This window comes from Schistocerca americana, chromosome 7, assembly GCF_021461395.2.
Source record: "Schistocerca americana isolate TAMUIC-IGC-003095 chromosome 7, iqSchAmer2.1, whole genome shotgun sequence".
Taxonomy (NCBI): domain Eukaryota; kingdom Metazoa; phylum Arthropoda; class Insecta; order Orthoptera; family Acrididae; genus Schistocerca; species Schistocerca americana.
In genome coordinates, this window is record NC_060125.1 from 94,463,656 (window position 1) to 94,489,245 (window position 25,590).

General features: G+C 42.3%; 2 protein-coding genes across 2 annotated transcripts in view; both read right to left on the minus strand.

Moving 5' to 3' along the window:
- The window catches only part of LOC124622445 (protein broad-minded-like), a 286,578-nt gene that overhangs the window by 249,056 nt on the left and 11,932 nt on the right, over positions 1 to 25,590 (minus strand). The gene's annotated exons all lie outside the window — the stretch shown is intronic.
- LOC124622446 lies at positions 765 to 3,851 on the minus strand. The gene is made up of 2 exons (XM_047148145.1): positions 1,615 to 3,851; positions 765 to 1,523 (listed from the first exon to the last, which is right to left on the minus strand). The coding sequence occupies exons 1-2, from the start codon at positions 2,117 to 2,119 to the stop codon at positions 1,456 to 1,458; spliced, it is 573 nt and encodes a 190-aa protein (XP_047004101.1). The 5' UTR covers positions 2,120 to 3,851; the 3' UTR covers positions 765 to 1,455.

A 25,590-nucleotide genomic window follows, 5' to 3' on the forward strand; every position in this document is an offset into this window, starting at 1 on the left:
AGTGATGTCATCTTTGATTGTGGCTCTTTTGGGGAGGCTTATGGCAGAGGTTGTCATGAGTGTGTAGTGGTAGTGGTAGTTGTGTGCACACATTTTTTTGTGTTTTCATCAGTTTTCTCTGAGGAAGGCTTTGTCCGAGAGCTTAGCAATAATTCCAGTCTTGTTTACATTCCTGTCAACAACTCAATACCTGAACTAATCAGTGGGAAGTTATAGCTACTTATCAATATAAAATTAAATATTTTTCTTTCAAAGCTTCTTTCAATATGGTAAACTTTTGGAAAGAAGGTTTGTGGGTCACAACAGCTGACAAGGAGAGGACGCCTACTAGTCATCTCCGAATTTGTCTACATTCATGGTACATGTAGGGTATGGTGAGACATGAAAGTGCCCCAAGTGGAAATTCCAGATGGCCAAGCATTTAGGAAATAAAAGGAATTTTGACACAGATCTGTCAACATGTGTGCCTTATCAATTGTCCCTGTGACACTGTGTTTAGGAAGTGGTGTTCAGCTCAGCGGTAAGAGATCAGATTCACATTGAAAGGATTGCAGGTTTGACTCCAACCAGTGGCAAATATTTTTGTCCACCTTGGCAATGTGTACACTAGTAACATCATAATTAACCACATCATATATGTTATTTTATTAATTCATATAAACACAAAAAGTATAGGCATAAGATGAAATGCAGAACTGCAAAAATTTAAAAAGGAATTGTGGTTGACAAAAAAAAAAAACAGGAAGCAATAATTTTGACCACCTCTTGTGCACCGTATAAACACTGCATTTTAACAGTGACATAGCTTTTTTTAATGTGTCCACTGAAAAACAAACTTGAGTGACATTCTGAAAACAGCTTCTTTCATTGCACAGTCCAGCAGTGAACCACACATAATACAGTATGTCATTGAATACGTGCGAGGATAGCTGGTGATCTACAATGGAATGTAGTTTGATGCAAGATTCTCAGGATGTGATTTCTTCTTCTTCGTCAACGAGGTAAGTGCAGTTTTGATATTTTTTTTATTAGATTTTTTTTACCTGATGATAAAAATATACATCGCAGGATTGCACTAGTGGCGTACATTTGGGGGGAATTGCTTTGGTACTGCACGTTGGCAATCTGTATTCATCTTGGAACAGTTCGTTGTAGATTTGTGGACTTCTTTGTTCTTCCCACAAGTCAAGACATTTATTCTCTTCTATGTAGGGCTTCATCACATCAGTTGAATATTTTTTGTGCAAGTCTGTTGTCAGTTTACCGGATTTTGAAGAAGTGATTATAACATTCGTATATTTTGCTGCATACACACCTACTAATTTTTTAATACTCAGTCCAAAAGGGCCAGTACTCTCCTGTAGCCAATGTAAACATGTGGTAATAGTTTTCCTTAATGGCTCATAGCATATTGTGCTGTATAGGAGTGTGTTACTTTGTTCATATCCTTTCATTTCACACACACACCTCTTTTGACCCTTGGTGTTCTAGGGTTCGGTCATATGTCGACTGATGCTGGCAGCCTGGAAAGAGTAGATACAAATGTAAACCTATTATACATGACAGTGCAGAGTGTATGTAAATCAACATAGACAAATAAAACATCTGGTTTACCTGCCTGATTGGTGTAGATAACAAAGTAGTTGTAGTTGGGGATAAGAGCTCGAGTCTGGTGACGAAAATTCTCTGCCACAGCAGGTGTTTCCTCAGTAGTAGCAGTCTCTCTTCCCGATACAAATTTTGTAACCTTTCTCTGTTCAATTTTATGTCTTTCTTTAAACCCCTTGACCCAAGTTCCTGAAGCTTTCAATTTCCTATCTGGAAACTGTATCACAGCAGCAAATGCCCATTGTTGCAAGTTTCTAGTAGTGACTTGTTGGTTACAGCTCCACGCTTCTACGAAGTGATCATATGACCAGGAATAAATTATGTGATATTTGTTGTTCCGAGTTTCACCCTGTTTAATATGTTCTTCCCAAATTTTCAAATCCTGCATATGCTTCAAGCGAGATGCACCTTCTGTTTGCAGACTCTTCAACTTCCACTTTGGACGTGTTTTTGCAAGATCAACCATCATTATTTTGTAATCCAGTGGAACAGATTCTGGATCTTCTTTCATTTTTTAAGATTGGATTCGTAGTCATCACCTGATGTAATGCCACCCTTCATGTCTGCATATTCACATTCTTTGGAAATGTCGTCGCATCGAATCAACTCTTGATCGCACAAGAATGTATATTCTGACAAAATGTCAAGTATTTTCTGGTGTATTTTATTTGCCATTTGAATGTGTTCTTTGGTTATTACTGTGGAACTTCCTAATGTGGTCAGATCCTCTTCGATCAAATGCTGTACACGTAAATCCAGCACAGTCTTCAATCGTCGCTCTGATGCAACGCTGTGGAGGCTATTATCTTCTGGCTTCTTTTCTTTATCTACCGATGTTCGAGGCATGTTATGATTTTCACTTTTGTCTGACATTTTCGATCTTTCCACAGTATTTTCCTCCATTGTTCTCAGGTACAGTTGTTTTGTCTGCAATGATTGCGATAATTCCCAGAATATTCACACACTAATCTCGCAATATTAACATTACCTGGTCAAGAGCAAGCAGGTGAACGAGTTACCCGGCTAGTGTTGTCCCTTAACTACTGTAAATCAATACAAGACAAGACATTGTCTGACAATTAATGGATATGACAATGGCAAAGTTCACAACACAAACAGCGATACCTGTTCAAAGCACCGTCATAATAAGCATGAAAATCACCATGACCACAACAAGTATCCACGAGCAAGAGTCCAGTGCTCATAGCACAGTATACAATCAGCAGCACAGTATGTACACGGAACCTGAATGTATGATGGTGGTGATCTGTTGTCTGGTAGCGACCTCTGTATATCTGCCTGTCGTTCAGCCTGGCATTGTCAGGGGTGTTTGTGCCGACAGCACCACCGAGGTCAAAATAAACTCACTGTATATGATTATTCATGTTTGCACCTTATGGACTGTTGACAACTCCAAGTTTGCAAGATAATGCGCTTTTTTGAAAGACTGACGTCCCATGCTGATGATGTGCAAATAGAAATGCAAAATAACCTATATGATGGTGCGGTTAATTGTGACGTCAGAAATGTACGCGTTGCCAAGGACCACAAAAATACTTGCCACTGGCCAGAGTCGAACCGACAACCCTTTCAATATGAATCTGTTCTCTTACTGCTTAACCAAACATCACTTCCTGAACACAGTATCACAGTGACAATCGATAAGGTGCGCAGGGTGATAGATCCATATCAAAAACCTTTTATTTCCTAAACAGTTGGCCATCTGAAGTTCCCACTTGGGGCACTTTTATGTCTCACCTCGCCCAACATGTACCACGAATTTGGACGAATTCGGCAATGATGGATAGGCGTCCTCTCCTTGTATGTATATTTGTCCATGATACAAGCTCAGTGTGGTTGAGTATTATCATTTGCAGGACTAATCTTTCACTTATTGAACTGGGCTATGAAATGCCTAAGGATAACCTTGATAGATCAGCCAAGTCACAGCTTCAGAAGGAAGTATTTGAAGGTGTATGTGTACAAATAAAAATAAACTACTGCAAAAATTTATTTATGATATCGGACTTCCAAGGCTCTCTATCAAAGTTAGTTCAGTATGATACCTTTATATCATTAGATCAAGTAAGCTATGCCATTGCATTCTCTTACACTCACAGCATCAACCCTCATTTTATTCTCCATCACCTAAAGTGTGGGTCGTATATGTTGGCGGCCGAGTTTAGGTTTGTTCTGCGCATCTGACGTCACAAAACACATTCAGCCAATGAACAGTGAACGACGTTGCCAGATCTCGACTGCAGAGCAGAGCACGGACGAGTGTCTTCAGTTTTAGAAACGTTCAGTCATAAATAAAGTAATAGAACAAAAGCAATGTCTTGATAGCAGATTTTCTTTTATAGAAAGTTTGGAAAAAGCATTCTTTATACCAATTGCTTCATATTCTATTAATTAATTAAACCAAACAAGCAATAAGTCTTCTAATTCAGGCGATAGCAAGGAAAGGTGTTTGTATCACTCTCACGAACCGCTTTTTCGCAATAAAGAACAGCGGTAATTGTTTATTTCCTACTGTACTTCGACGAAGTGTGAGTAATTCATAATCATACCATAAGTGTTTGTCAGTATTTTGCGTGACCTGATAGATACCTCATGGTGTCGTAATGTGGAACGAGTTGCGGTAGCGTAACGGTTAAGGCGTTGGGTTAGTAAGTGAAAGGTGTAGAGTTCAAACCTTGTGCGGTGCTTATCATTTTCTTAATTTAAAAACAATATCGAAGTGTCTTACTTCACGAATTTTATTCGTTTGAATGCATTTTTTGAAATTTCTAGTGCTTTGTCTCTTCATTAACCCTTTCGCTGCTGCAGACACGTGCTCCCCGCATTCCGCGCTGTGCGCGATTTTGTCATCACTGCACTGCTCGCACAGCGCGGAATGCGGGGAGCACGTCTCTGTAGCAGCGAAAGGCTTAATGTGGCCGTGGTGGCATTACTTCATGAACTGCGCGCTCCCCCCTAAACGTAAGCTTGCGAACTATGCTATACTATGGTGCTGCTTCTCTTGGCGCGTGCGTCGTGTGCAACTGGCAACGCAGCAATCTCCCGTGTCTGGGCGGGCATGCGCGAGCCGCCAAGATAAAAGAATTGAACTATAGTAGCTTAATACCTGCAGGTGGTGCAAGTTTTACTGCACCACTGGTATGTTCTGCGTAGCTTAGCTGTGATAACAATATAATAGACTTTGACAGTTGTTGCCTTGTGCTATTCAGAACTATTTTTCATTTACCCTAAGTTATGAAAACATACAGATTTTAATATATTCTGCAATTAATTTGTTATTGTGTCACACACACAAATTGAGAGGGCTCCCACAGAATAAATGTGCTTTAGATATTATGCTACATAATTATTTACAGTGCATAATCCATGCCTCTGTGTGTACTGAACAAGAAAATTAGGATTGTACAATTCTGATACAACTGCTGCTGGCAGCTTTCCATCTAATATGAGTGACATAAAATGACTTGTATGTTGTTGTTGTGGTCTTCAGTCCTGAGACTGGTTTGATGCAGCTCTCCATGCTACTCTATCCTGGGCAAGCTTCTTCATCTCCCAATACCTACTGCAACCTACATCCTTCTGAATCTGCTTAGTGTATTCATCTCTTGTTCTCCCTCAACGATTTTTACCCTCCACGCTGCGCTCCAATACTAAATTGGTGATTCCTTGATGCCTCAAACATGTCCTACCACCGATCCCTTCTTCTTGTCAAGTTGTGCCACAAACTTCTCTTCTCCCCAATCCATTACAATACTTCCTCATTAGTTATGTGATCTACCCATCTAATCTTCAGCATTCTTCTGTAGCACCACATTTCGAAAGCTTCTATTCTCTTCTTGTCAAAACTATTTATCGTCCATGTTTCATTTCCATACATGGCTACAATCCCTACAAATACTTTCAGAAACGACTTCCTGACACTTAAACCTATACTCGATGTTAACAAATTTCTCTTCTTCAGAAATGCTTTCCTTGCCATTGCCAGTCTACATTTTATATCCTCTATACTTCAAACATCATCAGTTATTTTGCTCCCCAAATAGCAAAACTCCTTTACTACTTTAAGTGTCTCATTTCCTAATCCAATTCCCTCAGCATCACCCAACTTAATTCGACTACATTCCATTATCCTCGTTTAGCTTTTGTTGATGTTCATCTTATATCCTCCTTCCAAGATACTATCCATTCCGTTCAACTGCTCTTCCAAGTCCTTTGCTGTCTCTAACAGAATTACAATGTCAACAGCGAACCTCAAAGTTTTTATTTCTTCTCCATGGATTTTAATACCTACTCTGAATTTTTCTTTTATTTCCTTCACTGCTTGCTCAATATACAGACTGAATAACATCGGGGAGAGGCTACAACCCTGTCTCACTCCTTTCCCAACCACTGCTTCCCTTTCATGCCCCTCGACTCTTATAACTGCCATCTGGTTTCTGTACAAATTGTAAATAGCCTTTCGCTCCCTGTATTTTACCCCTGCCACCTTCAGATTTTAAAGGGAGTATTCCAGTCAACATTGTCAAAAGCTATCTCTAAGTCTACAAATGCTAGAAACGTAGGTTTGCCTTTCCTTAATCTATCTTCTAAGGTAAGTCATAGGGTCAGTATTGCCTCACGTGTTCCAATATTTCTACGGATACCAAACCGATCTTCCCCGAGGTCGGCTTCTACTAGTTTCTCCATTTGTCTGTAAAGAATTCGCCTTAGTATTTTGCAGTCGTGACTTATTAAACTGATAGTTTGGTAATTTTCACGTCTGTCAACACCTGCTTTCTTTGGGATTGGAATTATTATATTCTTCTTGAAGTCTGAGGGTATTTCGTCTGTCTCATGCGTCTTGCTCACCAGATGGAAGAGTTTTGTCAGGACTGGCTCTCCCAAGGCTGTCAGTAGTTCTAATGGAATATTGTCTACTCCCGGGGTCTTGTTTCAACTTAGGTCTTTCAGTGCTCTGTCAAACTCTTCATGGAGTATCATGTCTCCCATTTCATCTTCATCTACATCCTCTTCGATTTTGATAATATTATCCTCAAGTACTTCACCCTTGTATAGACCTTCTACATACTCCTTCCACCTTTCTGCTTTCCCTTCTTTGCTTAGAACTGGGTTCCATCTGAGTTCTTGATATTCATAAAAGTGGTTCTCTTTTCTCCAAAGGTCTCTTTAATTTTCTTGTAGGCAGTATCTATCTTACCCCTAGTGAGATTTGTCCTCCAGCCATCCCTGCTTAGCCATTTTGCATTTCCTGTCGATATTATTTTTGAGACGTTTGTATTCCTTTTTGCCTGCTTCATTTACTGCATTTTTATATTTTCTCCTTTCATCAATTAAATTCAATATATCTTCTGTTACCCAAGGATTTCTACTAGCCCTCGTCTTTTTACCTACTTGATCCTCTGCTGCCTTCACTACTTCATCCCTCAAAACTACCCATTCTTCTTCTACTGTATTTCTTTCCCCCATTCCTGTCAATTGTTCCCTTATGCTCTCCCTGAAACTCTGTACAACCTCTGGTTTAGTCAGTTTATCCAGGTCCCATCTCCTTAAATTCCCACATTTTTGCAGTTTCTTCAGTTTTAATCTACAGTTCATAACCAATAGATTGTGGCCAGAGTCCAAATCTGCCCCTGGAAATGTCTTACAATTTAAAGCCTGGTTCGTAAATTTCTGCCTTACCATTATAAAATCTATCTGATACCTTTTAGTATCTCCAGGCTTCTTCCACGTATACAACATTCTTTTATGATTTATGAACCAAGTGTTAGCTATGATTAAGTTGTGCTCTGTGCAAAATTCTACCAGGCGGCTTCCTCTTTCATTTCTTAGCCCCAATCCATATTCACCTACTACTTTTCCTTCTCTCCCTTTCCTACTACCGAATTCCAGTCACCCACGACTATTATATTTTTGTCTCCCTTCACTATCTGAATAATTTCTTTTATCTTACCATACATTTCATCAATTTCTGCATCATCTGCAGAGCTAGTTGGCATATAAACTTGTACTACTGTAGTAAGCGTGGGTTTCGTGTCTATCTTGGCCACAATAGTGCGTTCACTATGCTGTTTGTAGTAGCTTACCCGCACTCCTATTTTTTTAATTCATTATTAAACCTTTTCCTATTATCGAATTCCAGTCACCCATGACTATTAAATGTTCGTCTCCCTTCACTATCTGAATAATATCTTTTATCTCATCATACATTTCGTCAATCTCTTTGTCAACTGCGGAGCTAGTTGCCATTTAAACTTGTACTACTGTGGTAGGCATGGGCTTCGTATCTATCTTCGCCACAATAATGCGTTCATTATGCTAGTTGTAGTAGCTTACCCGCATTCCTATTTCCCTATTCATTATTAAACCTACTCCTGCATTACCCCTATTTGATTCACCTGACCAGAAATCTTGTTCCTCCTGCCACTGAAGTTCACTAATTCCCACTATATCTAACTTTAACCTTTCCATTTCCCTTTTTAAATTTTCTAACGTACCTGCCTGAGTAAGGGATCTGACATTCCATGCTCCGATCCATAGAACACCAGTTTTATTTCTCCCGATAACAATGTCCTCCTGGGTAATCCCTGCCCGGAGATCCGAATGGGGGACTATTTATCTGTGGAATATTTTACCCAAGAGGACGCCATCATCATTTAACCATACAGTAAAGCTGCATGCCCTTGGGAAAAATGATGGCTGTAGTTTCCCCTTGCTTTCAGCCGTTCGCAGCACCAGCACAGCAAGGCCGTTTTGGTTAGTGTTACAAGGCCAGATCAGTCAATCATCCAGACTGTTGCCCCTGCAACTACTGAAAAGGCTGCTGCCCCTCTTCAGAAACCACATGTTTGTCTGGCCTCTCAACAGGTACCCCTCTGTTGTGGTTGAACCTACGGTATGGCTATATGTATCGCTGAGGCACGCAAGCCTCCCCACCAACGGCAAGGTCCATGGTTCATGGGGGGGATGACTTGTGTATAGTTTGTAAAATGTTTTCTACTCCATTAGGCTGCCTGGTACAGCCACAATATGTAGAAAATTTGAATTAAAACAAGTCTTGGTTGCTATTTATTCCTTCATTAATAACAAAAGGATTAATAGCAATGAAGGCAGCTTTTAATCCAAATATTGCATACCTTTTTTTAAATCAGATACCTCTTTCTCAATCCTCTTCTGGCCATGGGAATTGCTTTTTCCATGCAGCTGTGTAATAAATTAAAATTGCAGTTCATGAAGGTCAGAAGAGTTTCCAATTCTAAATGGAACAATGTGGCTTGTGGACTGTTCAGTAGTGGCGGTACGTTGTAGTGTTTCACAAATTCCAATAATTTTACACCTCATATGTTCGCTTTTCCTATTTATTTTTTGGTTCATGAAGCTTAACATAGAGGGTGATACAGGGGGAATATCATGTAACTTGTGAGGTAATTCTACTTGAGGCAAATTGAAAAATTCCTATGAACATATGTCATTATTTCAGACATTACGGAATTGGAGATGGTTGAAGATCACACACATCCATGAATGACTATGATGACAAACGTGAATATTAATGACTGATTTGCTGCGTTCACACTGTGATGGACAGAATAATGGCAAGACAAATGACTGAATCGATCCTACAAGAGGTGTTCAAGAAGTTCCACACCCATATGAATGCACTTGTCAACGTACTGGAGGGTGTGTTGTGTTGCACATCAATCATCATCTCAGCAGGCTTTAATATGGGCAACAGCATCGGTGATCCGAGCGACAAGTTCTTCACACGTATTCACCTACGTAACGTACAAATCCTCCTTTAATGAGACCCATAATGGAAGTCTAATGGGGTTAGGTTTGATGGTCTGGCAGGCTAGTTAATGGGACCATCACGTCCAATCCACCATTGAGGAAGTGTGTTATTCAGATACTGGTGTACCTGTCTGGTACAGTGAATCAGTGATCCATTATGTTGCAGGTACATTTGCATCGTTGCTTTAAAGTCACGTCTTCCAGATGTGAAGGTAGGTCTTCTATCAGGAAATGTGCATATGATATGCTGCAGTTATCATGTGATTTAGTAAGAACTCAGGCCCTATCGCCAGATGATCATCAATCATACACCCCCCCCCCCCCTCCCCCCCGAACCATGGACCTTGTCATTGGTGGGGAGGCTTGCGTGCCTCAGCGATACAGATAGCCGTACCGTAGGTGCAACCACAACGGAGGGGTATCTGTTGAGAGGCCAGACAAACGTGTGGTTCCTGAAGAGGGGCAGCAGCCTTTTCAGTAGTTGCAGCGGCAATGGTCTGGATGATTGACTGATCTGGCCTTGTAACACTAACCAAAACGGCCTTGCTGAGCTGGTACTGCTAACGGCTGAAAGCAAGGGGAAACTACAGCCATTATTTTTCCCAAGGGCATGCAGCTTTACTGTATGGTTAAATGATGATGGCGTCCTCTTGGGTAAAATATTCCACAGATAAATAGTCCCCCATTCGGATCTCCGGGCAGGGATTACCCAGGAGGACATTGTTATCGGGAGAAATAAAACTGGTGTTCTATGGATCGGAGCATGGAATGTCAGATCCCTTACTCAGGCAGGTACGTTAGAAAATTTAAAAAGGGAAATGGAAAGGTTAAAGTTAGATATAGTGGGAATTAGTGAACTTCAGTGGCAGGAGGAACAAGATTTCTGGTCAGGTGAATCAAATAGGGGTAATGCAGGAGTAGGTTTAATAATGAATAGGGAAATAGGAATGCGGGTAAGCTACTACAACTAGCATAATGAACGCATTATTGTGGCGAAGATAGATACGAAGCCCATGCCTACCACAGTAGTACAAGTTTAAATGGCAACTAGCTCCGCAGTTGACAAAGAGATTGACGAAATGTATGATGAGATAAAAGATATTATTCAGATAGTGAAGGGAGACGAACATTTAATAGTCATGGGTGACTGGAATTCGATAATAGGAAAAGGTAGAGAAGGAGAAGTAGTAGGTGAATATAGAATGGGGCTAAGAAATGAAAGAGGACACCACCTGGTAGAATTTTGCACAGAGCATGATCTGACCATAGCTAACACTTGGTTCCAGAATCATGAAAGAAGGTTGTATACATGGAAGAGGCCAGGAGATGCTGGAAGGTTTCAGATAGATTATATAATGGTAAGAAAGAGATTTAGGAAACAGGCTTTAAATTGTAAGACATTTCCAGGGGCAGATTCGGATTCTGACCACAATCAATCGGTTATGAACTGTAGATTAAAACTGAAGAAGCAGCAAAAAGGTGGGAATTTAAGGAGATGGGACCTGGATAAACTGACAGAACCAGAGGTTGAAGACATTTTCAGGGAGAGCGTTAGGGAATGACTGACAGGGATGGGGGAAAGATATACAGTAGAAGAATGGGTAGCTTTGAGGGTTGAAATAGTGAAGGCAGCAGAGGATCGAGTAGGTAAAATAACAAGGGCTAGTAGAAATCCTTGGGTAACAGAAGATATATTGAATTTAATCGATGAAAGGAGAAAATATAAAAATGGAGTAAATGAAGCAGGCAAAAAGGAATACAAACGTCTCAAAAATGAGATCGCCAGGAAGTGCAAAACGGCTAAGCAGGGATGGCTAGAGGACAAATCTAAGGACGTAGAGGCATATATTACTAAGGGTAAGATAGATACTGTGTACAGGAAAATTATAGAGACTTTTGGAATGAAGAGAACCGCTTGTATGAATATCAAGAGCTCAGATGGAAATCCAGTTCTAAGCAAAGAAGGGAAAGCAAAAAGGTGGAAGGAGCATACAGAGGGTCCATAAAAGAGTGATGTACTTGAGGACAATATAATGGAAATGGAAGAGGATGTAGACGAAGATGAAATGGGAGATATGATACTGTGTGAAGAGCTTGACAGAGCACTGAAAGACCTAAGTTGAAACAAGGCCTCGGGAGTAGATAAGATTCCATTAGAACTACTGAAAGCTTGGGAGAGCCAGGCCCAACAAAACTCTACCATCTAGTGAGCAAGATGTATGAGACAGGCAGAATACCCTCAGACTTCAAGAAGAATATAATAATTCCAATCCCAAAGAAAGCAAGTACTGAAAGATGTGAAAATTACCGAACTATCAGTTTAATAAGTCGCGGCAGCCAAATACTAACACGTATTCTTTACAGACGAATGGAAAAACTGGTAGAGGCCGATCTCGGGAAAGATCAGATTGAATTCCGTAGAAATGTTGGAACACGTGAGGCAATACTGACCCTATGACTTATCTTGGAAAATTGATTAAGGAAAGGCAAACCTACGTTTCTAGCATTTGTAGACTTAGAGAAAGCTTTTGACAATGTTGACTGGAATACTCTCTTTCATATTCTGAAGGTGGCAGGGGTAAAATACAGGGAGCGAAGGGCTATTTACAATTTGTACAGAAATCGGATGGCAGTCATAAGAGTCGAGGGACATGAAAGCTAAGCAGTGGTTGGGAAGGGAGTGAGACAGGGTTGTAGCTTCTCCCCCAATGTTATTCAATCTGTATATTGAGCAAGCAGTAAAGGAAACAAGAGAAAAACTCGGAGTAGGTACTAAAATCCATGGAGAAGAAATGAAAACTTTGAGGTTCGCCAGTGACATTGAAATTCTGTCAGATACAGCAAAGGACCTGGAAGAGCAGCTGAACGGATTGGAAAGTGTCTTGAAAGGAGGATATAAGATGAACATCAACAAAAGCAAAACGAGGATAATGGAATGTAGTCAAATTAAATCGGGTGATGCTGCGGGAATTAGATTAGGAAATGAGACACTTAAAGTAGTAAAGCAGTTTTGCTATTTGGGGTGAAAAATAACTGATGATGATCGAAGTAGAGAGGATACAAATGTAGACTGGTAATGGCAAGGAAAGCGTTTCTGAAGAAGAGAAATTTGTTAACATCGAGTATAGATTTAAGTGTCAGGAAGTCGTTTCTGAAAGTATTTGTATGGAGTGTAGCCATGTATGGAAGCGAAACGTGGACGATAAATAGTTTTGACAAGAAGAGAATAGAAGCTTTCGAAACGAGGTGCTACAGAAGAATGCTGAAAATTAGATGGGTAGATCACATAATTAATGAGGAGGCATTGAATAGAACTGGAGAGAAGAGAAATTTGTGGCAAAACTTGACTAGAAGAAGGGATCAGTTGGTGGGGCATATTCTGAGGCATCAAGGGATCACCAATAGTATTGGAGGGCTGTGTGGAGGGTAAAAATCATTGAGGGAGACCAAGAGATGAATACACTAAACAGATTCAGAAGGATGTAGGTTGCAGTAGGTACTGGGAGATGAAGCTTGCGCAGGATAGAGTAGCAGGGAGATCTGCATCAAACCAGTCTCTGGACTGAAGACCTCAACAATAACAACCACCACACCACACATTCACTGAGATCCCAACTTGGAATCTTGTTTCACTAGTGTCATGTGGGTTCTCCACTGCTCATGTACGAGAACTGTGGGTGTTCATGTTACTTTGTGTATAAATGTCACCTCATATGTAAATAAAGTGCACTGCATGACGTCTCTGTGTACAGCCAACCGTTCACAAAATTTTCATGTTTACTAAATTACCTGGATGCAGAGGTTGCATGCGTTGACACGGAATGGGACAAGCCCACAAAATATAATGTATGCCACACTCGTGTCTGTGGAAGACACAGCTAACAGTTAATGAGCCATGTATTGGTAGCATGACTGCATTGTACCATTTCAATAATGTCTTCCCTTCCCTCAACTGACTGGACAGCCTCACATTCTGATATTACTTGTACTGGTTAGTGTTCTGGATTCATGTAATGTTTGAAAAACCCTGGGAAATATCCTGGGACAGGGGGTTCATCAATCAAGGAAACATTTCCGGTATTCTGTCATAGCTGCATAGGCTCTGGCATTAAAGTTCCCATACACAAATAACATATCTGCGTAGGTGGCGTCATGTTGGTATTCATGGACTTGCTCAGTTAAACAACACTCAAGCATGGCATGCACAAGGCCTAATGATTTTTCACTGATCCAATCCACAGTTGCACACTGGGTACGCTTGCAGTTGTCGCTCCAGCGTTATGTCACTGTGCTGTCATCTGTTGAAGAACCCCCACACCTCTCGTAGAATGGATCAATCATCTGTCCCACCATTATTATGCCCACCACAACACCTACACAGCATTTCACTAGGTAATAATCAAACTTGTCTTCATACTCATTCATGGATGTGTGTAGACTTCTGCCTATTCCAGTACTGTAACGAGCGAAGATTGGACACGTCTTCGAGGACTTTTCTGGTTAATTTCACATGTAGAATCATCTCAAAAACAACGTGATACTAATCCTGAATGACCTCGTATACCATTAAATATGTTACAATCAACTACTTTTGGTCATACAATGACCTACTGCCTCGTAACGGACCCAAAAAGACTGCTCGTCTCGAGGCAAACTCAGAGGGTTTGCACTCCTACACCAGTGCCCTGTCGCACAGCATGGCCCATTATACTTCAAGCAGGCATGAGATGAGGGCTGTCCATAGCAGAAGGTAGCATGCATGCCAGTGATGTCACAGATTGTTGCATCGGGTTGCAAACTCCCTGTCTAAAGAGTTCCAGATGCACTGGTACATAGTGCCACTCTATGGAGTAGACGGTTTTAGAAAAAAGCTTTCTGAGGCTGTTATCTGAAATACTCCTCCACAATACTGACAAGGGGGAGATACAATCAATAATTAAATCACTAAGGACTAAGGACTCTCGTAGATATGATGGTGCATCTAGCAGAATACTTAAGTATTTTTCTGCAAATATTAGCCCAGTATTTAGCAATATCTCTAAATTTTCCTTTTGGAATAGTCAGTTTCCTGACCAATTAAAGTACTCAATAGTAAAGCCACTTCATAAAAAAGGAGAACAGGGTCACGTAGAAAATTTTAGACTTATTTCTATCCCATCAGTGAAGTTATTGAAAATGCTGTACATACAAATGTAATTGAGCTTTTCAATTCACACAATTTACTGTCAAATGCACAGTTTGGTTTTAGAAGTGGCTTAATGACTCTAAATAATATTGTGGAGCACTGGATGGATTAAATAAAAGATTGTGAATGCTGGGAATCTTCTTTGATTTAACTAAGGCATTAGATTGTCCTGACCACAAGTAATTACTGCAGAAATTGGACCATTTTGGAATAAGGGACGTATCTCACAATTGGTTCACCTTTACCCTTAAGAACAGAAGGCAGAAGATCATTCTCCACAGGACTGAGAATGGCTACAATGTGCAGTCCCAATGGGGCAGAGTTAAGTGGATGGTGCCACCATGGACCAGCGCTGGGGCTGCTGAGCCCCTATTTCTTATGTATATAAATGGCACGCCTTCTTATATTACAGTTGATTTTAAAATATTTCTGTTTGCTGACAACACCAGCTTGGTAGTGAAGGATGTTATGTGCAATAGAGACACAGTATCAAATAACACAGTTCAATATATAAATTCGTGGCTTGTAGAAAATAAATTGACGCTAAATCACAGTAAGACTCAGTTTTTACAGTTTCTAACACAAAATTCAACAAAAACTGACATTATGATTACACAGAATGTGGATATGAATAGTGTGCCTCCAGACTGCCAGGTGGTGAACCGAGAGCTACAATCCACCAGGTACCTTTGCAGGCAACAGAAAGTGGTCACTGGCTGCGTCACAAGACCACTCCTACATCCAGTCATGAGTTACTAGGGATCAGCACATCTTTTCCTGGAGAACAGCTATTTAAGGAAACCCAGCATCACTGCAGACATTTCCCATTGACGAAAACTGGCCGATTCATGCACTGACTGCTTGCAGTTCCTAAATTAAGCTCTTGTCAGTGTGCCACTTGTGACAATAGTGGAATGCCCAGAAGTAGGCTTCTGTATTGGAAAAGAGCTTAAGATTAAGCATGTCCACTAAGCATGTTTTAGAACCCGACTATTTGATGTGAATACATAAAACTGCAAGCAGACACTTTTTTAAAATCATTATTTATTCATTCCTTGAACTGGGTTTTGAACCTTTTCAGGCTCACCTTCACATGATTTTTCAGAAGTTACATAGCTATTTCAAGCATAACCTGGGTGCTGCGGCTCTGTGTCAAGAAGATGGAACATGCTTTAATGCATTGCCATGAGAGTTGTTTATCTGTCGATTTGGGTCCAAAGATCTGTTTTGTACTTACTGTGACAGTATGGACAGCTTCTGTTGTTAGTATTCATCCGTCTGCTTCCACTGCGATGGTCAGTTGGTACCCCACTACTCACTTTTACATAATACGTATGGATATACTCTCTGATAATGAAAAATTGCCAGCATCCAGCAAGTGCTACACAACTGTTACTTGTTACCAAGATCTTGACACAAAGATATGACATAAGCCTACTTTGCTCAGAAACAAACACACATAATATCTCTGAGCAAAACAGGCCTGTGTCATATATTTGTAACAAGTAAGTTATATAGCACGTGCTGGATGTTCAGTCAACATCAGTTTGAATCTGAGTCACACACACATAGCTGGTCAGTCACTAAAAATAAAAAATTAAGGGTTCACGTTGCTGTGGCAACAGGCACCGCCTGATATGTGCACAATATACGTCACCTATACAGTACTCCAGTCTGCGCAAGATGGACAATCAAAGTGGACACCTTACTATCAGCTCAACAGAGAACGACACCACTGGCCAAGCCAGCAGTAGCTCCAAGTTGCATGTGCAGCCCTGATTGGCGTGCACAGGCTGAACTGTTTCCTACTGCTACTGAAACTAAGTTTGAGCCAATCAAACAAAAGTGTCACTCTGCAAGATGACTTTAGGCCTGTACCACAATAGCAGCCAGCAGTTCCAGTGCAGTCAGCCTTATTGGGAAGATCTTGCCTGGACAATGTCACCGTTAAGGGGGAGTTTGCCAACAGGAGACTGCCAAGTGGAGAGGATTTGGTATTTTAATTCTGCTAAATCTCAAATACTCGGAAAGTGTCTGACTTGGTGTCGTCATAACAAATCTGATTCATACAGACTCTAATGGATTTATCTTGTGAATTATTTTTGGAACTTAGTTTACTTGAGCATGTACTCAGTCAATAAAGTTTCTGTGTGTTTCATTTTTCTCCAGAAGTTACTTATTATGTTAATACCAAGTCTGTGAAGTTATATCTTATGTTGCAAATAAATCTGTTTAATTGTATACCTAGTGAATGTTTTGTGTGTTACAACCGAAGTAAGCGCCATACCACTTGGTGACGGGGTTTGAAAGAACAAATTTTAATTCGACACACACTGTTCCAGGTAGCCATTATGAACTTCTAGGGTTGTTTCAAGATGGTCACAGCCAATGCTCCGGTGGCTCTGATGCATCCAGTAGTCACACAGCTACAATGGCTGACGGAACAAGCGGTGGCGCTCACCATGTCGGGACAAGAGAAGTGGGTTGATAGAACTGTTTGCACCATCTGGCCAACGCCACTATCGTTTCCAGGGTTTGAATGGAAGGTAGAACCCTGGACCTGCCATATACCCTGGAAGGAGCAACACTTCATCGTCCACACAATGAAAGGTGATACACAGCAATGAACATTTTTTTCTTGTTAATGACTGTCCTCCTACTTGGCAGCTGATACAACAGTTGCACTCTGAATCAGAGCCCCACTCCCTATCATATACCACGCTTAATGCTGGCCCAACAGAATATTTTGATTCCCTAGTCAATTTGGCCACAGCAACACACAAATTTTTTTGGGTGCCACAATTGTGTGATGTTATACAGAATGGATGGCATGACCTTAAGGTCTATCACAGGAGTGTTGTATTCAATGTGCCAACGAACAATGCAAACAATCCTACACATCCTCCCTCATTCAGTACACATTGCTCGACCATGCACCTGATGAGGCCCTACACCAGAACTTGCTAAAACTGGACTCCACACTGGATGCCTGCATAACAATCACACATGCTTTTGAACAATCAGTACAATCCATGGCCTCCATACAGGACCTGGCTTTAGTTACTACATCTCACCAAGTGGCTCGCCCAGCAACAACTTTCTTGGCAGCATATGGACAGACATCACTGCTTTGGTCTCTCCGTGTTCTACAGATCACAGCAAACAGTCCACCCTTAACAACTGCTCTCTTCGGCCCATTTTTAGGCTCCTCCAGGATTATTGCCATAGATGCAGAAACAAACTTCCCATTTGTGACCTGGATGATCTCCATGTCCTCCACCCATACCACCAGAGCATTAGCATGCATCTTTACCTTTTCATTTCTGCACCAGTGAGGGTATTGCTCTTGTGCATCCAGCCTCAAATGGGTTGGTGGAAAGGTTTACACATATCTTCAAAAATCAGATGACTATGTCATCACCATCCCGTCAATGAGGCAAAACACCTTTTCCTTTCTTCCACTGAGCTACACCTCAAGAAGGTACATTCCCTGCCAAAAGTCTGCACAGCTGTCCTCATCAATCACAACTATTCGTCATCCACCCCTCTGCACTCCACCTTCCCGACCATCTTGCCATCACAGATTTCCCGTACATGATCCATTAAAGGACTTCACTTTCACAATCAGACACTCCCACTGGCTACCCCTTTGCACTCCACATTCCTGACAGTCTCACCGTCACAGGTTTTTCATACACGAACCCAATAAGGGTCTTGACTTTCACAAGTGGACACTTCCACTGGATACAGGCCTCCGTCACTCGCCCTCTGGGATGTGCCGTGTTCAAAGCAGAGTTTCTGGACAATCAAGTGTGATCTCATTAGGGTCCTTCTCTGCCACAGATGGGCCAATTTTATGTTCCATACAACCTTCTGTTCAACGTTCTGCTTCCAGAAGCTGTGCAGCCAACATCTGCTGATGTGGACATTACCCAAGACACTGATCGATGAGCAGCCCAGCTCTTGCTGTGGAAGTGGATCAACATCCTGGATCCCCTTCCACAGTGACAGTGGACATTGGAGAAGACTGCCTACTCCTCACCTACTCTGTCCCTGGAGGAGAGGACAGCTGTGGCGGCAAGTGCAACAGGCACCAACATCTACCTGCACATCGGTACTCCAGTCCATGTGAGGCAGAAATTTAAACCAGACAGCTTACTAGCAACTCAACAGAGGGTGATACCAGTGGTTGGGCCAGCAGCAGCTCCATGGCACACGTGCAGGCTGAACTATTTCCTACTTCCACTGAAACTATGTTTGAACCAATTAAACAGAAGTGTCACTCTGTGAGATGACTATTTAGGACCATGTCACAATGACAGCTGGCAGTTCCAGTGCAGCCAGGAGCATTGAGAAAACCTTGCCTGGACAATGTGCTCTTCTGCACATCGCCATCACCATGAAGTGGGATTCACCAACAAGACGCCACTGAGTGGAGAGGAAATGGTATTCTGATTTTTTTAAATCACACACACGTAAAAAGTGTTGGACTTAGTGCCATTATATCAAACTTCATTTACACAGACACCTTTGGATTCAACATGTGACAGTTATTTTTGGAACTCAGTTTATTTGAGCATTCACTCAGTCAAGAAAGTTTCTTTGCATTTTCTTTTTCTTTAGAAGATAGTTGTTTTGTTAACATCAAACCTGTGAAGTTATTTCTTGTCTTTCTAACAAGTCTGTTTAATAATATACTTGGTGAGTGTTTCATGTGATATAAATGAAGTAAAGGACATATCACTGGTTGCGGAAGCCGTTATCGTCAAAGTGAAGTGGGCGTAGTGCAAGTTGGTTTTTATTCTCTGAAACAGATCTAGTTGACAGTTGCTTTATTCTTTGAACTCTGTTATTTGTTCCTTGGTTGTTTTGTTTTGCATTTGTTTGGACGGTTTATGCCTAGGATTGGTAATACAGTATATAGCAATGCTGACACATGGTAATTGTTTGGATACAATTTAAGTGTAGTCAGGGTACCTATAAAATGTTGACCCCACAAGCAACCAGAGATATCTCAACAGACACGCACAAGCAATATCATCAAGTCAAGGGATGACGCGTGCATGCACACATACAAAAAGCAGTTAGCAGACCTCCAAGATGGGTCTGCAGTGACAGATGAAGATTGAGGAGCTGCAGTTGGCAATGGAGGAGCAGGAGAATCCTGTGGTGTGCCCAAGTACAGCATTTAGCAGCAGATGTGCAGCAACAAGCAAACCACTAATGAAGGTTCGGACACTACAGTTCCTTCCAGACAAACCGGAACTTTGGTTTGTGATGCTTGGGCAGGAATTTAATCAGAACAAGGTAGTCGATGAACCCATGACACTTGTAGTGGCAGTAGACACGGACATCATACTTAAGCCCCTGGCAGAACAGCAGTATATGTGTTTGAGAAAGTTGTTGATCAGTAGATCTTGTAAACCACTAAATTAATGTATATGGCAGGTACTGAGGTTCAAGAAAAAGGAATACAGAACACCCTCCAAATATTGGTGGCACCTATGGGGCAATCTTGGAGAAGAAGAGTTATTTGATTGATGCTGGAACACACATGGCTAGCGCAGCTGCCGGTAGCAGTCAAGGTAGCAGTAGTGACTTGCGATAAAGATGATATCCAGTTGTTGATAATGTTGGCAGACAAAGTTTACACAACATTGGACAGTACACACACAGCAAATGAAACAATGGTCACAGACTGCTGCATACAGCAAGATATCGCAGCAATACAGAAGGGCCAGCACATGGATATTACTAAACAAATACAAGAGCTTACAGAGCAATTTGATGCACTACAGAGGCAAGTGTCTATGTTATTGCAAAAAGAAGAGCTTACCCACGCAAGGAACAAGTAACAACAGAGCTGTCAGAAATAGCCAACTAGAACAGATTTGTTGGTAACACCATTTGTTTGGTGACAGAGCAACAAGATGTACGCAACCATGCACGCATGCAAATGGTGACAGCGGCTGGCAGGAGGCACAGCAGGCTGTGAATACTAACAGGAATGCCTTCCGCAGAGATGTCAGCCCAGCGAGGAAACCAGCATGATTTTACCTACTCCACCACACAGGTTATATGTTAAAGACATGAGGCCAGGATGCCCCTACCTCGCTGATTCAGAACCAGACATTAGTGTACTGCCATCCAGAGACAGAAGAACTGCAACCACAATCTTGCAAACGCACCTCACAGCAGCAAACAAGTCACCAGTAGCGACATGCAGAAGGTGTGAAATGCAGAAACATTCAGGATTCTGTTACCAATGAACCTTTGTAATAGCAAAGGTGGCAGATGCCATGCTGGGTGCTGATTTCAAGTGACTGGTGGGAATAGAGGTACCTATCAGCACAGCGCAAATTAGGAAAGAGAGAAGTCATATGGGTATGCTAGGATGAAAAACGAATCAGATCATGAGCTACACATGCACTGGTAGTAACTGCAAAAATGGTGCCAACATGGCACATATGCCAAAGGTGTCGCATAACACAGTCTACCACATCAGGATGACTTCAGCGCAACCAGCCTCATAGCAGCTGTGGATTGTTTCGTAGCAGCAAAAGTTGAGGGTTTGTTGAAGACGGGAATGCTACACAAATCTGATAGCCGGTGGGCATTTCTGCTCCACATGGTAAAAAGAAAGATGGCACCTGGAGGCCCTGTGGTGACTAATGGATGTTAAACATCATAACAGTGTCAGATTGTTACCTGGTTCCAAACATCAGGGATTTTACCATTTTCTGGCAGTGACAATATTTACCATATCTCACTGCAAGAAGGCATACCATTAGATACCAGTTATGGAAATGAATATATCCAAGACAGCAATAACAAAGCACTTCACTTCCTTTCAGTAAGTGTGAATGCCATTCGACTTGAAGAATGCTTTTTGTTAGTTTTGTTCTGTTTTAGAGCACAAAAACAACTAGTGTCATTATGCGCCCATGTCAAAACTGCAGAGCACGAAGACAAAGACGAGAGTTAAAAACAACTACACATTAATCCCAATTGATGGAAAAGATGACAGCTAAAACAGGGAAGTGGAGAAATGTCTATAAATTACGCCATACAGAAACGGAGGTCCTGAACTAAAAACTAAATGGCTTTACCATATTGCTACAGTGGATAAAAAGTAAAACACGGTCGACAGCCCTCATCTTGTTCACTAAAATGGCCAGTAACTCAGACGGCAAACACAAATGAGAACGTAAGTGGTTAAAAAGAGAGCATTCCATCAGGAAATGGCAGTCTGTCAAAGGTTGAGCACAATGAGTACAAAGTGGTGGGGAAGCACCACTTAACAAATGGCAATGGCTAAAAACACAGTGCCCGATATGCAACCTAGCTAAAATAATCACCTCACAGTGAGAGGGCCAAGAGGATGTCGTCCAATCCACTGGGAGACGCTTAATGGCCCGGAGCTTGTTCCCATGAAGGGAGGACCAGTGGAGATGCGAAAGTGGCAGGCACCACTGCTGACAGACAGCAGCACAGAGATCATCAGAGGGCATGTAATAACTAGTGGGCTGAAATGTGACAACTGCAATCTTGGCAGCAGCATCAGCAGCCTTGCTTCCCGTCAGAATAATGTGACCACGGACCCACATAAACATCACAGTGGCTTCAAGAGTAAACTCTCCTGGACCTGTTACACTAAGGGATGGATGGTGGACAGTACACAGAGGCTTTGAAGAGCACAGAGAGAGAGTTGGAGCAGATAATGTAATTGAAAAGCCTGTGTTGCTGGAGTACTGTGTGTCCTGATACAGGGTGAAGAGTTTTCCTATAAATACTGAGCAGTGTTCCGGAAGCTGATACAGATAAACGTCGGTGTCAATGATGAAGGCCCACCCGACACCACGGTCAGTCCAAGAGCCATCAGTGTACACAAAGGTACTAACACAGTTTCGTGAGAAGGTCATGAAACTGAAGGCAATAAACCAAGTCTGGAGTAGTGTCCTTACGAAGCGAATCAAGGCCAAGGTGAACATGGACAGCTGGATGAAGCCAAGGTGGTGAAGGGTTCAACCTACTGGGAAAGTGGCAGATAGTGTAAAGTTAAGCTGCTGGAGCAAGACCTCAAAGCAAACTCCAGGAGGTAACAGAGAAGAGGGACACGTCCCATACTGACGATTAAAGGAGTCACTGAAGAAGGAGGCATAGGATGGGTGGTCACTCATGGGAGACAAACGGCATGCATATCTGCTGAGGAGAAAGTCATGGTGGTAAAACAGTGGTAGTATGGCAGCTTCTGCATACACTCTTAACTGGACTAACGTAAAAGTCGCCAATGGCCAAACAAATGCTACAATGGTGGATAGTATCAAGATGGCATACGAGAGAGACAGACATGCAGATGCATAAACAAAACACCCATAATCTGATTTCATATGGACAAGGGACCGGTACAAATGGAAGAAGGTTGTTCGGTATGCTCCCCAGGAAGTACCACTGAGGAACTGCATATAGCAGGCTGCCAAGTAAGACACTTGGGAGGACCAAGAAAGTTTCCTATTGAGCATGAGCCCCAGAAATTTTATAATTTTAACAAAAGGAAGAGCAACTTGCCCAAGACATAAAGATGGTGGAAGGAACCAATAGTGCCACCAGAAATACATAGAAACAGTTTTGTCGGTGGAAAAGCGAAAGCCATTGTCGATTCTCCATGAGCCAAGACAATCGAGAAAGCACTGAAGACACTGCGCAATAAGACAAGTAAGCGGAGAACTGCAATAGATTGCAAAATCATTAACGGAAAGGGAGCTGCAGATGCCTAGCAGGAGACAGGCCATTATGGGATTAATGGTGATAGCGAAAAGGAAGATGCTCAGGATGGAACCCTGAGGCACTGTTTTCCTGGATAAAGGCGTCTGACAAGGCAGAACCTACACGTACCTTGAACACTCAGTCTTTTACAAATTACTGAAGGAAATGGGACATGCGGCCCTGGAAGCCTAGAGGGTAAGGAGGATACAAGTCCTCCAGCAGGTGGAGAATTGAGAAACAGGGCCACAGTCTAGGATTTCTGCAGAAAACTATTCATGAGATGGGTAGACAAAGTGATGAGATGGTAAACTGCAGAATGGCACACTCCAAATCCACAATGCACAGTGGTTAGTAAATTGCGAGACTCGAGCCACCATACCAGCCGGGCATGAATCATATGTTCCATCACCTTGCAAACACAGTAACACAGCTGGTGAGAGAAATGGGGTGGCAGCTAGAAGGAAGGCGTTTGTCCTTACCAGGCTTAGGTATGGGTATCACAGTGGCTTTATGACAGCACCTGGGAAACGTTCTCTCTGCCCAGAGGCCATTGTACGTATGAAGCATAAAAGTGCTTATCCGGAAGAGAAAGGTGCTGCACATCTGAATGTGAACGTTGTCTGGTCCTGGGGAGGAGATCGGGATGAAATGAGAGCATGATCTAGCTCCCTCATAGTAAAGGCAGCATTATAGCACTCACGGTTCTGAGAAGAGAAGGGTATTGCCTGAGCCTCCTCTGATTGTTTACGATGCAGGAAGGCAGGGTGATAATGGGAGGAGCTCGAAATCTCTGCAAAATGCTGGCCCAAGGGGTTAAAGAGAGCAGTAGAGTACATAATGATGTCGTCTGCTACTGTCAGGATAGAAAGGATCTTGGTTCCAGAGAGCTGTTGGAGGTTGGCCCACATGACAGAAGAGGGAGTGGAACTGGGAAAATAAATGGTGAATGAAATCCAGCTAGCTTTTTTGCTATCCTGAAGAATGCAACAACACTGTGCATGCAACTGTTTATAATGACTGCAGCTTGTTATCATCGGATGATGGTTAAAAATGCAGAGAGCATGCTTCCGCACGCAAATTGCATCAGGACATGTCTCGGTCCACCAAGGGACCAGGACACAGTGCGGCAAAGAGGAATGGAATGTTCTGCGGCAATAAGGATAACACTTGTAAGATATTCTACCTGGTCATCACAACTGGGGAATTATTGTTCGCTGAAGGCTGCCAGGGAGGAGTAAAGGCTCCAGTCGGCCATTTGGATGTGCACATAGGTGAGGTAGGAGCCAGCAAGCAGAGAGCACAAGGGAAATGGTCGCTCGAGCATGTGTCAGAGAGAACGGACCACTCGAGACGATGGGTAAGCTGGGCAGTGCAGAAGGATAAATCCAAATGGGAACAGGTGTGTGCGGAGTCTGAAAGGAATGTGGGTGGTCCTGTGTTAAGGCAGAGGAGGTCAAGTTGATTGAGGATGTCAGCCAAGAGGGTGCTTCTCGGACAGGTTCTGAGGAAGTCTGCCCTGGTAACATTGAATAATGGAGGAATGTAAACGGTACATAGTGAAAATGTCAAGTGTGAAAGGAAAAGGCGAACTGCAACCCCTTGAAGTTGGGTAATTAGGGATATGGTTTGACTATGAAAGTTATCCCATACGAGCAGCATGATCCCCCCCTCCTCCCAATATATGAAATGCCGTCCTTGAGGGAGAGGTAAAAATGGACCGGGAAGAAAGGTGATAACTCAAAGCGGTCGTGAGGATGCAATTTTGTTTCCTGAAGGCAGAGACCAAGTGGATGCTGCAATTCTAAGAGCAGATGTACATCCTCTTTGTTGCATCGAAGACCGCAAACACTCCATTGGAGGAGAGCCATGATGAGGAAAAAATGAGGGGGTATCAACTCGGCAGCTGCCGAGTGCCAGCTTTCGCAGACCTACTGCTACACGGCACAGAGGCAGAAAGAACCTGCTCCATGAGGTCTACAGAAGCATCGGCATTCTTTCTCCATTGGCCTATGGAATCCAGAGCTGAAAAATGGTTGTTTGTGTGCACTGGCAATACGGAGGTTGGCCTGGCGATGCACGGCAACACCATAGAAGAGGATCTTCAAGTTGGTAAAGGAGAAGACTGTTTGCCTTTGCCTGACTTCTTCGGGCCTTTCTGGTTAGCAGAGGAAGACTCACGGGTTAGTTGGCTGGAGGGATGTAGAAAGTCTTCAAAGGAGCAT

Bases quoted from the DNA above. Each gene is read 5' to 3' on its own strand.
- LOC124622446 (XM_047148145.1), bottom strand. From the start codon at position 2,119: ATGAAAGAAGATCCAGAATCTGTTCCACTGGATTACAAAATAATGATG. The intron at 1,524-1,614 runs GTAAACCAGATG...TACTCTTTCCAG, and splicing joins TATCTACACCAATCAGGCAG to GCTGCCAGCATCAGTCGACA.